General features: G+C 36.0%; 1 protein-coding gene across 1 annotated transcript in view; it reads left to right on the forward strand.

Annotated features, from left to right (window-relative positions):
- The first annotated feature begins 4028 nt into the window (after positions 1 to 4028).
- LOC110464312 (secretin receptor-like) overlaps positions 4029 to 15388 on the forward strand; it is a 73368-nt gene continuing 62008 nt past the window's right edge. Inside the window, exon 1 of the mRNA XM_021519461.1 lies at positions 4029 to 4128. Coding sequence (XP_021375136.1) covers positions 4075 to 4128 — 54 coding nt within the window. The 5' untranslated portion in view covers positions 4029 to 4074. The remainder of the gene's footprint in view (positions 4129 to 15388) is intronic.

Consider the following 15388-nt stretch of genomic DNA (forward strand, 5'->3'; position numbering starts at 1 on the left):
ATAACAAATAACTTTTTAACTTAAATTCCCTCAAACCATCCATCGTGCAAATTGGAATTAGAAAGTGATTTGTTATTCCAAGTAACGCATAACGTACAACTCTCCAATTTTCCTTGCTTGGATAATTGGTTTTGTAGACTTGATAACAAGTACAATTATATGTATGTGAGAACAAGGTATATTTACATGTTATAGAGTTATAAAATTGATATGTTGTTTTAAGATAAACAGTAGGAGTGTGGAAAATGAAAATAAGATATCTTGGAAGAGAGAAGACTTAAAATATTTCTAGTAATGTTAGCGTATCACAACGTCTAAGACGTACCGTTTGCGTTTTCGAAATCAAACCGTATACATTCACCACTTTAAAGTATATCGACATTAAACCCGATCAAATAAGTGTATTAGCTCAAGTATGAACCCAGTAAGTCATCTATTCCGTCTTTGCGTATTGCAGAGTTATCTTCTCTTGTGAGGAGGTATTGATTGTTACGTCATTGGTTTGTGTGAGAAAATTACGTCGTTTTCTCACAAATTGATGACGTTAATCTCACAAACAAATGACGTAACAATCAATACCTGCTCACAAGAGCAGATGACTCTGCAATACGCAAAGACGGAATAAGGCTAGTAGTTTGTTAGAAGAAGATAAAAATTTATATAAGTGCAGAGTACTTGTTTCCTCATCATGTTTGCTTAGGTAATGTGTATTATTCTTACAATGTATTTCATTACACGAATAAATACAATTTAAACCAAGCATAAACCTACTAGAAGGGGAAATATGGAAAATATAGAAAATTTCAACATCAATCTGCATTTTGTATATATTAGGCACAATCGGGCATTCTGTTTACACGATATAAATAGTTTCTATATGTTATTCAAATCAGATTGGGGATAACAAAACAGGAGACATTTCAATAACAAACGTTGGCCGGTGATCTGATCTGCTGTGTAAGCCCTATTTTAATTAGAACCAACATACTCAGGTGCGTATCTGTAGATATATGCGAAGGCTGTTATTGATATTTTCATGTATCATGTTATGAGTGCTACAATGTAGTTCACAATTGTAATGATAACACCTCTGACCTATTCGGTGTGATCGTTTTATGTACTATCCGGTGTCATCGTTTTATGTACTATTCGGTGTCATCGTTTTATGTACTATTCGGTGTCATCGTTTTAGGTACCCGAATAGGATGTTTGTTTGTTAATCATATCTTTATAATCATATACTTATGTTTATATATTATTCAGGAGAGTAAACATAACGTCTCTGTGACAAAATCACCAGGGGCTGCAGTGGCCAAGTGGTTAAGGCGTCTGACATTCTGCTTCTACTAGCCCTCCAATTCTTGGTCACGGGTTCGAGGCCTACCTGGGGCAGTCGCCAGGTAATGGCCGTTGGTCGGTGGTTTTTCTCCGGGAACTCCGGCTTTCCTCCACCACCGAAACCTGGCACGTCCTTAAATGACCATAACTGTTAATAGGACGTATAACACAAATACACAAAACAAACTATGTGTCCAAGGCAGTTACAAATACCGACAGGGTCATTTTCACAAAACCTTTCACCGCCATACTTCCCAAGATAGCATTTCACGTTTATATATGAAGATCAGTTATACATTGACTAGTCTGCTGATGACGGTAGATATTTTTGCCATACTCATTAGTGTAGGTAATTGTTTTGCTGTAATAACTTAATTCTTGATATGAGGACGTGACATTACAAGGCTTGTACTTAGTTCCACATGGAGGGTTTCGTCAATGAAGCAAAAGGCGCAGATCCCCTTCGGAACTCCTGGTCTTAATTATCTTTGTATTGATATACAAGAGTCTGTCCTAGTTTTATTGATTTTGAGTCCAAATCATTATTTTGTCATCACTACGGTATTGTCTTTTTTTATAATGTATCCATGGATTATCAGTTCATTTCACAACTTTGTTAAAAAAGCTTAATAGTTGTAATTGCTCGCTGATTTTTATTTCTTGCTTTGCGTTCATGGCCTATATTACAGTTTTTTCTTGAGTAAAATTACTATGTAAAATCCTTCAAAAGACTTCTTCATCAGAACTAAAAGCATAAAGCTGTATGTTGTCTGTGGCGTGCTATGATAACGCTCCATGCATAATACTTATCTGACTGCAAATAATGCTAATGTGAGCTAAATGGCGTAAAACAGCCTCTAAATCGTGCCAAACCATATCAAACACAATAAGTCTACCATATATAAATAAAACAAGACGATCATCGACCGACAACTTGATCTTGTGGATGATTTCCGTCCTTGCGTATTTTTCTTACCAGCTGTGAGTTTTGACAATATAAACAATGTTGTAGACTATTTTACATCCGGATCTCTCATCCCCGGAACATGTAGAGATATAAATCCCAGCCGAGGATGACAGGTTTGTTACTTGATATGCCTTGCTATGTCATCTATCTTAAGCAACACTACGAGAGGTCAGTGTCCGAAACACAGACAATATAGGATTATTGGTATACAATACCACTCAGTCAAGACATTTCAAATCGCATTGCCGAAAAACGAAATGACAAATACGCAAGACCACAAACTTGTGATTTTCTAACGATTCAATAAGCACTTATTTATTGCGCGGACAAATATATTCACGAGTGAATATATACGTCCGCGCAATAAATGAGTGCTTTCTGATTCGTTAGAAAAACAAAAGTGTGTGGTCTTGCTTTTATCACATTTTCCGTATTCGGTAGAGATCGATACAAAGATTTTATAATCTTTGATATTTTTTGCAAATACTGGGAACTTTTCAATTCGCCATGACAAGGAGATTCCCATAAAAAGTAGTCCTGGCTAGTAGGTAAATACAACATTCCGTATTGCACATGTGCAATACAGAACGTTGTATTTCATGGTCTGAAAATTGCTTGTATTATTATAACAAGATTCAACAGGAATGTGATAACTGTTGTTACAGTACTTCCTTTGCCCGCTATGTCCTACATATATGAAAATTCCGGACGATATATACTTTAATTTGAAATACATACATCGAGCGTTTCTATTTTAATTTTAACATTTTTAAATGTTATTCGATAAATTAACAAGATTTACCGTTCCATTGATATAAAATATTCTTTCACTCTTTTGATAACAATTGTCATTCACGTGAGAGTAGTAATAGTTGTATACAAGATGAAAAGGGAGCTTCAGAAGGCTTACTATGATACGATATCTCTCTCATAAATGGATCGGTACATGAAACCCTCTGCCGACAGCACGTGCTCTGCATGAGCTATGACGATAGTCCGGTATACATGTACGTATCAAAAGGATGTCTCACTACCCGTCAGATACAGACGTAATCTCGTTTAATATCGCTGTACGTCAAGCTATTTAATTGCTGTGAATTATGTGGTACCAACAACTACTTCAATGGCCAGTTCGACCTTTATATATATAAGTCTACCACGCTTGTACTGAACACTTGATGGTAATGTGATCGAAACCCGCTTCACGTCAGCGTTCCTCGGTATTTAGCGTGGTATCATCTTAACAGGAACACTAAAACAATCGAAACAAGTTAAAGCAACAGGTTTCTGTTCCGCTGAAATGACCCGTCAATTATATATATGATATAAAGTATAGAATATCTATAAATGTAGTATCGGCATTGCAGCACGCGGACTTGTTAAAAGTATTGATAATGAGTACATAATATTCACCACAGATTATAAAGCGAGGCACCTTTTAGCATCTCATCAATGTGTACATTAATTGTTAAGGACCGAATAAACTACAATGGACTGGACTGCTAACAAGCTTTTACGTGATTTCAGGAAAACGTTCACGTGATCGAAAGCTATCTATATTAGGACATGTTTGCGGAAAACATAACGGATGTTGTTTGTCACCTCTATGTTCCACTGCTGCAGCAACATTTCTGAGGACAGCGCACTCCAGTTTGATTTTATACGTCTGTAGGGGGTGCCGTTAAGCCATATAACACTCGCGCGCCGACCATAGTATGTACTGTTTGGGTGTACCGTGTTACGAACTGGTGATTCTGCAGTTTGTTGTGATGGTGGATGCTTTCATAAACACCACATTTGCCGCGGAATATGGAATAAAAGAGGTAAGCTTTCTATTCCGTATGTATAAGATACATGTATTAGTCGCAATGGAGTTTGCGTAAACTAAATATGTTTGGTAATTTTCTATAAACTTGCGTTTTTATTAGTGTTGTTTTATCGTCATGAACGTTTTGGTATTCAGGGTTTCACAATCATTAATCATCAGGCCATGTTATCATGGAAAGTTTGTATTACAGAGAACTCCCGACAAAGGTAGCACTGTGAGTTTTATCTGGAATTTTGTAAAAAAAAAAAAAACGCTTGACAGTTTGGACATGTAGGACCATTCTATGAAGTGATACACAACTTATATAATATTGGCCTTGTTGTTTATCTTCAAGCAAAAACACATAAATCGAGACTGTGGATTGAATTGCGTCGTTCATCTCATTTGTTGAACAATAAGTAGACTATTATATGAGTTTAAATAAACTGGGAGTGTATGAAACATGTCAATATATGAAAGTAATTAAAAATAAATTTCAAAACTATCGATGGTTTATTGATTAACGTATAAGACCTTTGTGCCAAGGGTTGTAAACTGATAGTTAGCGGGATCAATCTTGACGGTTGTAAGCATCCTGGGCGGAGCGTGTAACGAAAAAACGTAAAACATGTATTTCTTATTCCGTTCCGGGATTTTATCCCAACAGTGTGTTTGTGCTATTTCATTGTGGGTATATACGCTTGTCAAATGACAAAATTGTGAAATGAAAACCCAGTCTTCAAGTATATTTTCACATATGAAGTTTTAAAGATATCGTGTGTGATTATACAAGCCGCTTATTTGTTTCATGGTGAGTTATAAACAAAATTTAATCTTACGTTCCCCCTGTAATTTCCATATTGCTCAAAACCATTAAAAACTGTACACCATTTTACGATTTGGTTTGTGTAAGTTTTCATTAAATATACATAGAATGTATTTTCACTCGAGCAGTATTTGATTATTTTGAGTATAAACAATTTTTGTTTGAACCATTCCTTATAATAAGTATACTTTAAAAAAGCAAAACGTTACACAAATATTTACATTGAAAATCCATTGCTATTAAACCAATGTCGCTAATTATTATATATAAAAGATGCTTATGTGATTTGTACTATGCATGCCGTGTAGTCACACGTTAAACCAAAGTATATCAGGATTATTTTATTAAACTTCTATTCTAACGATTCCTGTCCTAATGAACGATAAGGCATGCCAATTGTTAAATGAAAAACGGTGTAAAAATAAATATCACCAGATTGTTTATATCAAGTTGTAGTGTTAACACATTGTAAGGATTGTACAGGTTACGATGGCCAGTCACAATATTAAAGAATAACTGGAGTACCATACACGCATTGGTATCTTGAGGGATCGGAGGCCAACACTAACAGGCTAAAGCCGCTAGTTAGCACTTGTCAATATGTATAGGAATGAATTAGTTCTTATAAAGTAAATTTCATCTTCATAATACATTCTTTATTATTGACAATATCTCCACACCTGGGTATTTTCTAACCTTGTGAAATGAATTCATCCTTGTTTGTTTTTCTAAGATGCAAAATCTTTGATGTTAGTAAAGCCCAAATCAAACATCATTGATAAAAAAATAAAAAAGAGAAATTTGCTAGGGACATATCACATTTTTAAAAAGTCATGTGATCAATATAATCCAATCAAATGCGCTGTTTTACAGGTAAGATCCACTAATAGCGTCCAAATCGGAGAGCAATGCTATAATATGCATTCAATATTAGTCTGACACAACAAAGTGTTGTTATATAGCATATTGATGAATGTGTGATCATTGGCCAAACCCTAGAAATAGGTAAAATTTATCGACGTCCGATTGCCGATGAGTTTTATCCGTTAGCTATATATTGTATGTAAAGCAAAAAACAACTTTGATGGTGCTTATTTTGAAATAAAATGGTTTCTTAGTTTATATTGGTTAAACTGTTCATGTCAGTGGAGTTTAAACAAAATGTGTCACAATACCGTAAAACATCGCTATACTGCAACCATTAGTCCTGTTCGATGTCGGCGTTATAAAGGGGTCTAACGATACATCGAGGGAAACGTAAATTGTATAAAGAAATTGATTTTAAAACACGAAAATAAAAAAATAAAAACATTTAAAATACATTGGGGCTGAGTTAGGCAGCAAATAAAGTAAGGAGTGTTATATCGAGGTTTTACTGTACTAGGTTGGTAATACGAGTAAGTCACAGTGGGTAATAACGCTATTCCTAACTGAACATACAATGATCCAGCCCTTATATGTATATGTGTGGATAATTCACGATATTGATTGGTGTATTTTAATGATTTACTTAAGTATCCTCATAACAAATAATGGGGATTGTGAAATAACTGCGTATCGGGGTAACCTTTAAGAAGTGAAAATATTGCTAGTCATGCGTAAAACACAAAAGACGTCATTATCCAGCATGTGAAAAAAATACCTCAAAGCTTTATCACGATCGAGGCGCAAAAGTGATCTTTCTTCGATAGCGCTTTGCTGAATAAAAATAAAAATGGCAGCATAGAAATTGCCAGAAGAATTAAACCATACCTAAAATGTCAAGATGTCCAATTGAATAGAATGATATAAAAAATGCCAGTTTTCTGATGCTTAAAGAATGAATGTGGGCCATTATAAGATTATCGGTGCTAAGGGCTATCTGGCGCTCTACCATATTTCGTCTGGTCATGGGATATACTGACTGATGGATTTTTCCGAGCACACAATTATGATCATGCGTTGGTGAAATTAATGAGATGTTCCCCCAGATGAATGATGACCTGTGTTCGTTACACTGACATCCTTTGTTTTGCTGCCGATAAATTACTGTAAATTGATACTTTTAAATTGTTGATTTGCTCTAAATAATCCTTTTTCTCGAATTGATTTAACTAATTACATGTTATCGCAAAATAGAAAAATGATGCTTCTTATTCTAGCCTCCATGTTAAATATGTATCAATTATGTCAAAAACAAGTTATTTGTTTTATTTGTATTAGCATTCGTATTGCAACTTTTTAGGATTAAGTAATACTTTCACAGGAAATAACTTTTCTAAACATGAGCCTCTTCAGTGCTAGTTTACATGATGAATTAAAAGAAATAATCTCTACGAAAGAAAAGGTGTTACTGAATATTAACTTCTATAGTGAGAGGTTCGGGGATGAACGAAATTAATATTCTCTCCAAAGGAAATGCGTTACAGATTGTTGACGTCTACTATGTGATATTGAAATATTAATAGGAATGAGATTATATTTTCAAAAGAAGTGCGCAACTGAATCAGCCTCGCCTTTGAAATAATACAAATCAGCGTACGTGATTAAGATAAATAAAAATCGAATAATATTTGAGAGGAAAAACGTCATTTTATAGATGTCTGCATATAGCCAACGTCATTGATTGTTGCCATCCGGATTAAAACCCACAGACACTTAATTGCGAACTTGAAGAAGGCTGACTTACATATAAAGTCTTCATCACTTCATCGAAACAGTTACTGTAACTTATTTTGATAAAGCGAAAGACCAATCACTCGTCCAAATCCTCAACCGACGACCGTAGAATTTGTCAATTTGCAAACAACGCAGAAACATGCTGTCTTCTCCGGTTACTTATTAACCCTGGCCTTCAATATGTCAAGCTCAGTTTACATTTGTTGTAAATAGACCAAACATTTCTGTGCTTGTGCAAAGTTTTGATTATTATCCTGGTTTATCGGTAACGTCATGGCAGTCTTCTGAGTCCGCTCCTACCTATCAACGTGTTGTCAAAACGGTGACGGAAAACCGACATTTTGTGTGTACAAACTGACGTTTTTAGTTTTCTGTAAAACGAATTGGCACTGATTGCGTGGTTATCGAGGCAATAAACACATGTTGCGATACAGTATCTGATAGACAGAGTACAGACTGATAACATCGCCAAATTGTAACCCGTGTTTCTGACAATTTCTGATAAATTCCCTTGAGTACCGCTGATAAGACCATCTAAATGCTGTTCAGTACGTTGCCAAATTAGTTCAAGGTACTTCTGAATTTGAAATTTTGGTACGATACCTTGCATTATTAACACGACCACGGCGGCCTTGATGGTTAAAATTAGAATTCGGAAACGTATTGAGAACAAACTAGAACCATATCATATCTCCTATCTAAACCAGCATCGGCCAAGTGCTCGGAAGATATTTATTAAATCTGTCGATACAGCTGTTTTCAGTTAGAACGGTCGCGAACATCCACGTAGAAACTAAGTTACTGTTTATATAATATGTTTTGAATTTGACATTTCTTTAATTCAGTTAAACGTTACCTTGAGGTATTTGTTTTCGTGGTCGGTCTGACGTGCGAAGGAACTTGTTTGAAGTAAATTTATAAATATTTCCACGTGCTTACCGCGTTATCAACACCTGTTATAACAGCATTCAACATCTGATATAAATGTGACGTCATCAATTCGTTACGCCATATCATGTTTATTTCGAAGTCTATTCTACGATCATGTTGTCTTCTAAAATGTTTCATGCTCGGAGCGGTCAGTCAAATTATGATGGTTTACCATTTTACAGTTGAATGACGTTAGTTTCTTTCTTATGAAATGTAAATATATATCAATTATGAGAAACAAACTTTCCAATAGTCGCATTGCAGACAACGACGTCAATCACTAACGACCGAGTTAAGTGTGATAATATTAAGAGCAATGCCATGTGACATCATTTCAACCAACCAGCATATTATTCACTAATTGAGACATGTTATGCCGCTGTGTTATGAAACATTATAATTTGATGTTTTTGGCGTAATGATATGTGCTTTCTCCCGTATATTATCTGTTTTTATGATACCATGCTCGTTTTTGTTTTTATACATGTATCAAAACGTTTTTTTGTTATAAAATGTTGCATTTGTGTCATTTTATAATGAGATATTGCCGCTATATCATGTAGGATTTTCATAATTGTGTGTGCTGATGTCATACTATCATGTAGTGTTGTCATACTAGTTTGTTTTTGTCATTGTATATTTTTATTTTGTCATTGTTTTATTTTTATTTTGTCATTGTATTTTTTATTTTGTCACTGTGTAATTTGCTTGTTTTCATAACATCATTATAAATTATCACAGTGCATCATGATCTTGCCATTATACCATGTACTTATGCCAGCCATCATACATGGATCATATGAAACACCTTCATATTTTGAAATAATAACAAAAACACAGGATTTCTAAGACAGGCTCTAGTGTTAAAACACCTAATGTTCCTTATATGGAATAGCTATATATTAGGATTTGGAAACCTGTCTCTGAAGTAATCAACACCGTCAAGACATCTACATAGTCATGTACTGATGACGTATGTCAATCGTAACATCTGCATGCATGTATTCATTGATTAATGGACGCCTACGTGAGATTCAGTTTATACCATCCTTTATAATTTTCAATATACAGTTCTTGCTATCACTAAGAGTCAGACAAGACATCCATCTGCTGCACATTTATATCACATTACTCACTGCTTTCCACATTTCTTCTGGATGTTTGAAACATCGAAACGTCAATAGGAAAATCCCTCAAGAAGAAGCATAGCCTACTTCAAATAAACGTGCTGTACATAAATATTACTTTTAATGTCTTTTTAACACTGGTGAAAAAAAATACATTTAAATGAGTGAATCTCTGAAGAAGAAACTCATTATTATTGACCTCCAAACCTACAGATTTGTCAATAGTTCTGTCCTCACCGCTCTATTTAAGTACTGCCCTTGCTACGTGAATTTAACGTTTCTGCCGTTACCATACATGCTTTTTCCTCACCATCCTACGTAAATAGTTTAACTCTACCATACCATGACAGATCATACGTTCTGTCAACACCTCATTACGTCAGACATTCAGTCTTTATCACTCTGAGTAATTAGTTCTGCCCTCAAAACCTTCAACCGTCAATAGCCAATTTCTTACGACCCTCCGGCGATAGTAATGATCTCATCACACTAAGTCAATATTATTGCCCTCAAAACCTTACGTCAATAGTTCTGTTCTCATCACAATAAGTCATTATTATTGCCCTCAAAACCCTCCGTCAATATCCATGCCCTTACGACCATCCGTGAATAGTTGTATTCTCATCACAATAAGTCATTATTACTGCCCTCAAAACCCTCAGTCAATATCCATGCCCTTACGACCCTCCGTGAATAGTTGTGTTCTTATCACAATAAGTCATTATTACTGCCCTAAAAACCCTCCGTCAATATCCATGCCCTTACGACTCTCCGTCAATAGTTGTGTTCTCATCACAATAAGTCATTATTACTGCCCTCAACACCCTCCGTCAATAGCCCTGTCCTTACGACCATCCGTGATAGTTTAGTTCTCATCACTATAAGTAATTATTACTGCCCTCAAAACCCTCAGCCAATAGCCCTGTCCTTACGATCCTCCGTGAATAGTTGTGTTCTCATCGCAATAATCCATTTTTACTGCCCTCAACACCCTCAGCCAATAGCCTTGTCCTTACGACCCATCGTGAATAGTTGTGTTCTCATCACAATAAGTCAATATTACTGCCCTCACCACCCTCAGCCAATAGCCCTGTCCTTACGCCCCTCCGTGATAGTTGTGTTCTCATCACAATAAACCATTTTTACTGCCCTCATCCCCCTCAGCCAATAGCCTTGTCCTTACGACCCATCGTGAATAGTTGTGTTCTCATCACAATAAGTCATTATTACTGCCCTCAACACCCTCCGTCAATAGCCCTGTCCTTACGACCGTCCGTGATAGTTGTGTTCTCATCACAATAAGTCATTATTACTGCCCTAAAACCCTCCGCCAATAGCCCCGTCCTTACGATCCTCCGTGAATAGTTGTGTTCTCATCACAATAAACCATTTTTACTGCCCTCAACAACCTCAGCCAATAGCCTTGTCCTTACGACCCTCCGTGAATAGTTGTGTTCTCATCACAATAAGTCAATATTACTGCCCTCAACACCCTCAGCCAATAGCCCTGTCCTTACGATTCTCCGTGAATAGTTGTGTTCTCATCACAATAAACCATTTTTACTGCCCTCAACAACCTCAGCCAATAGCCTTGTCCTTACGACCCTCCGTGAATAGTTGTGTTCTCATCACAATAAGTCAATATTACTGCCCTCAACACCCTCAGCCATTATCCATGCCCTTACGACCCTCCGTCAATAGTTGTGCTATCATTACAATAAATCATTATTACTGCCCTCAAAACCCTCAGTCAATACCCATGCCCTTACGACCCTCCGTGAATAGTTGTGTTCTCATCACAATAAATCAATATTACTGCCCTCAACACCCTCAGCCATTATCCATGCCCTTACTACCCTCCGTCAATAGTTGTGTTATCATTACAATAAATCATTATTACTGCCCTCAAAACCCTCAGTCAATATCCATGCCCTTACGACCCTCCGTGAATAGTTGTGTTCTCATCACAATAAACCATTATTACTGTCCTCAACACCCTCCGTCAATAGCCCTGTCCTTACGACCCTCCGTGAATAGTTGTGTTCTCATCACAATAAGTCATTATTACTGCCCTCAACACCCTACGCCAATAGTTGTGTTCTCATTACAATAAGTCATTATTACTGCCCTCAAAACCTTCAGCCAAAATCCCTGTCCTTACGACCCTCCGTCAATAGTTGTGTTCTCATTACAATAAGTAATTATTACTGCCCTCAACACCATCAGCCAATATCCATGCCCTTACGACCCTCCGTGAATATTTCTGTTCTCATTACAATAAGTCATTATTACTGTCCTCAACACCCTACGTCAATATCCATGTCCGGCTGACGACCCTCCGTCCATAGTTCTGTTCTCGACACAATAAGTCATTATTACTGTCGATGGTAATTCTGTCCACACCCTTCAATGTCATTGTATAAGTATAATTAGATTTTGTCACTCGTCTCTGATTTATCAACACAGAGGCGTTTTAAACATGACTTTGATCTGTATGTGTAACCGTTTCTGGCGTTAGAGGTATATATAAATACGTAGCAGTTCACCTCTATTTCTATATTTTTTTTAAATAAGTATGTTTCAAAGCAAAATTTGATTTTCATTTCCATTCCTATCACGACATCTAAAATCGTTTTAATAGTCCAGACGTAGCAGTTCACCTCTATTTCTATATTTTTTTTTAAATAAGTATGTTTCAAAGCAAAATTTGATTTTCATTTCCATTCCTATCACGACATCTAAAATCGTTTTAATAGTCCAGACAACATTATTAAGAAATATGTTTCTTTTTAAAATGTGCTCATGGGCTATTTGACTGTTCTTACCCTGTAGAAAAAAAAAGGTATTTAAACTCCAAGAAAATGTTAACGGTCCTCTGCTGCTGTTATAAATTTTTTGTCCCCATAGTTGCATAAATGCCAGGAAATTCAGCATATTTCATCGTGCGATACGAGTTTTCAACCGGAATTCTTGTAAAACCGGACTGCATCTTTGAATATCCTCTGACTACTTTTAAGTCTCGCTTAAAGGCTGTATGTATTAAATAATAATATTAATCAATATGTATTGTATGATCCATTATAATCTAACATGTATGTGTTTATCTGTGATATTTTACTGTATTATTGTTATCAATTCCATAATTGGACCTTCGGGTCTGTTGAAATGAAATAATAAATAATTAACTAAATAATAAAGAAAGAAATAAATGCCGACAAGTAAGAAGGTTTAGGAGAGGTAGTCTTTCCATTTATAAATGCATTTCACTCTTCTTTACTTTTTAAAAAAATGTTCACAAAATATCTTGTGATTCACTGGTGCATAAATGTAGCTGTCCACGGCTATCGTATTATTAATAACAATATAATTGGGTTCCGTAGGGGAAGTATAGGATACATGTACCAAACCTACCAAACATTGTCAATAAGAAACAAGCAGATCTAATGTAGCAAAAATGATGGAAATTTTCCATTATTAGAAACCAAATATCCAGAAAACATTACAGATTCTTGCATGATGATTTAGAAAATAGCAATTCCTGCCTACGGGAGCTCTCCAAGAAAATATTAATTGGTATCAGCTCGCTGATCCGTTCGGATTGAGTGATGTAACCATCCTGCTTGTGTAAGCTGTAAATGTAATGTGTTGATATTCTTATATGATAAGAATAAAAACTATAGCCTATCTCCCGAGGGCAACAAGCGTTTATTTCATCCGGGAAAATTATCAGATCATAAAAGTGTTTCGCACTTCTCCATGGCTGGTCTCAAGATAAGTAGGGGTCAAAGTTGTTCCGAGCGTCTTTGTTTAGTGAAGTTGTTCCATTGATATGGTGAACAAAATAGTCTTTTCTTTTATTCCAACAAATATTATTCATCAATAGCAAATGGATTGGACAACAGACAAGCCTTTATAGGTCCTTTCCGATTGATTCTACACATATACCAGACAGAGTGAAAAAAGGCAAAAAGTTGATTTCATGAAAAATAGATTAAGTATGAAAGCATTAATAATAGTATTTACACACACATAAAATGTGTAGATTAATTACTTCTGGTAACACATCATAATTATATGATAAATCGACTCAACAGACTTGCATACCCACATACATATGCGTCACCCCCACCCTCACACACACACTCATCCACACACCCTCACCCCCACACCCTGACACGCCCACACCCTCACCCCCACACACCCACACTCTCACACCCTCACACACACACCCTGACACCCACACACACCCATACCCACACACACACACACACACACACACACACACACACACACACACACTCTCTCTCACACCCTCACACACCCACACACCCTCACACACCCACACACCCACACCCTCACACGCCCACACCCTCACACACACACACCCACACTCTCACACCCTCACACACACACCCTGACACCCACACACACCCACACCCTCACACACACACACACACACACACACACACACACACACACACTCTCTCTCTCTCTCTCTCTCACACACACGTGCACACACACACATCCTCACAAACAACACAACTATAGAAGACGTGTGCTCTGTCCTCGTAAACTTGGTACAGCAGTTTTCTTTGTTATTGCCGTCATCGTTGGTTTGCCGTTACTGGTGTCGTCATCGTCGTCGTCGTCATCGTCGCTGTAATTGTTTTAATTGTTGTCGTTTTCGTCGTCGTTTTGACTAAATAACATTTGTTTCGATCGATGCTATATTAAGACTTAAAGCCAAAACATTGCTGCTCCATTTTACATATATAAACGCACGTTATTCGGTAATTGGACAGTCGTTTTTAATGGCTTATATCTATTAATTTAATTCAAATTACAGTATTACCGTCTCTTAACTCTGTGATGCATGTACATAATAAGTCAGAGAAACTCTAAGTAGATATCATTTTTTAATTTCAAGTTTCGTTTAAAATTTGATCAAAAACGGGATTTTATGAATGCTATTGATTTATTTTGATCTGATAAAAATATCATATTTCGTTTTCTGTCTACTTTTCTAACATTTTAGTTCAAAGTTTTTACATGTAGAATAGTTTTCGTAGTACTTTCGAATGATGTTTAAATATTTAGGAACATCTTATTTCCTAATAATTTTGTGGTATCCATTTCGTTTTGTTATCCTTTCTGATCGCGTTCACGTTCCGATGTGGTTCTTCTCTGCTGATATCGTTGCATAATTTCTTCTAGTTTACCTTTAAATATTTCAAAACAATTCTTCTTAAATGTATTATAATATTGTAAAAGTTACTGTTATACGACATATATACACCTATACGTGGACTGAAACCCGTTAATGAAATCACCAGTAAACAGGATTTTGTATGTAATCAATATTATAGACAACAGAAATAAATAAAACAGAACAAAAATCAAATAAATGTTTGCAAAAGTTGAAAGTGGCGACTTTAAATTGGTATAGAAAGTAGGTTATTTCATTGTTTTATATTTGTAGAAGGTGTTTATACAAAATGTATTAATCACGATAAATGTATTTGATGAAAGTGTTCTGACTGTTTTCATATCAGACCTTTAAGAATAGCCGTCTATTTTTAATCAGTTTCGCGTGCCCTATATATAGCCCTGTGCCTGGTAACCTACATGTTGTGTAAATAAAGTTAGCTCGGCCAGCCAGGAATCTGATATGAACACAGTCATCTATTAACCTCTAAATGGTCGACAGCAACCAACGTGCTGACCGCTAAAGGGTC

This window comes from Mizuhopecten yessoensis, unplaced genomic scaffold (genome assembly GCF_002113885.1).
Source record: "Mizuhopecten yessoensis strain PY_sf001 unplaced genomic scaffold, ASM211388v2 scaffold10985, whole genome shotgun sequence".
Taxonomy (NCBI): domain Eukaryota; kingdom Metazoa; phylum Mollusca; class Bivalvia; order Pectinida; family Pectinidae; genus Mizuhopecten; species Mizuhopecten yessoensis.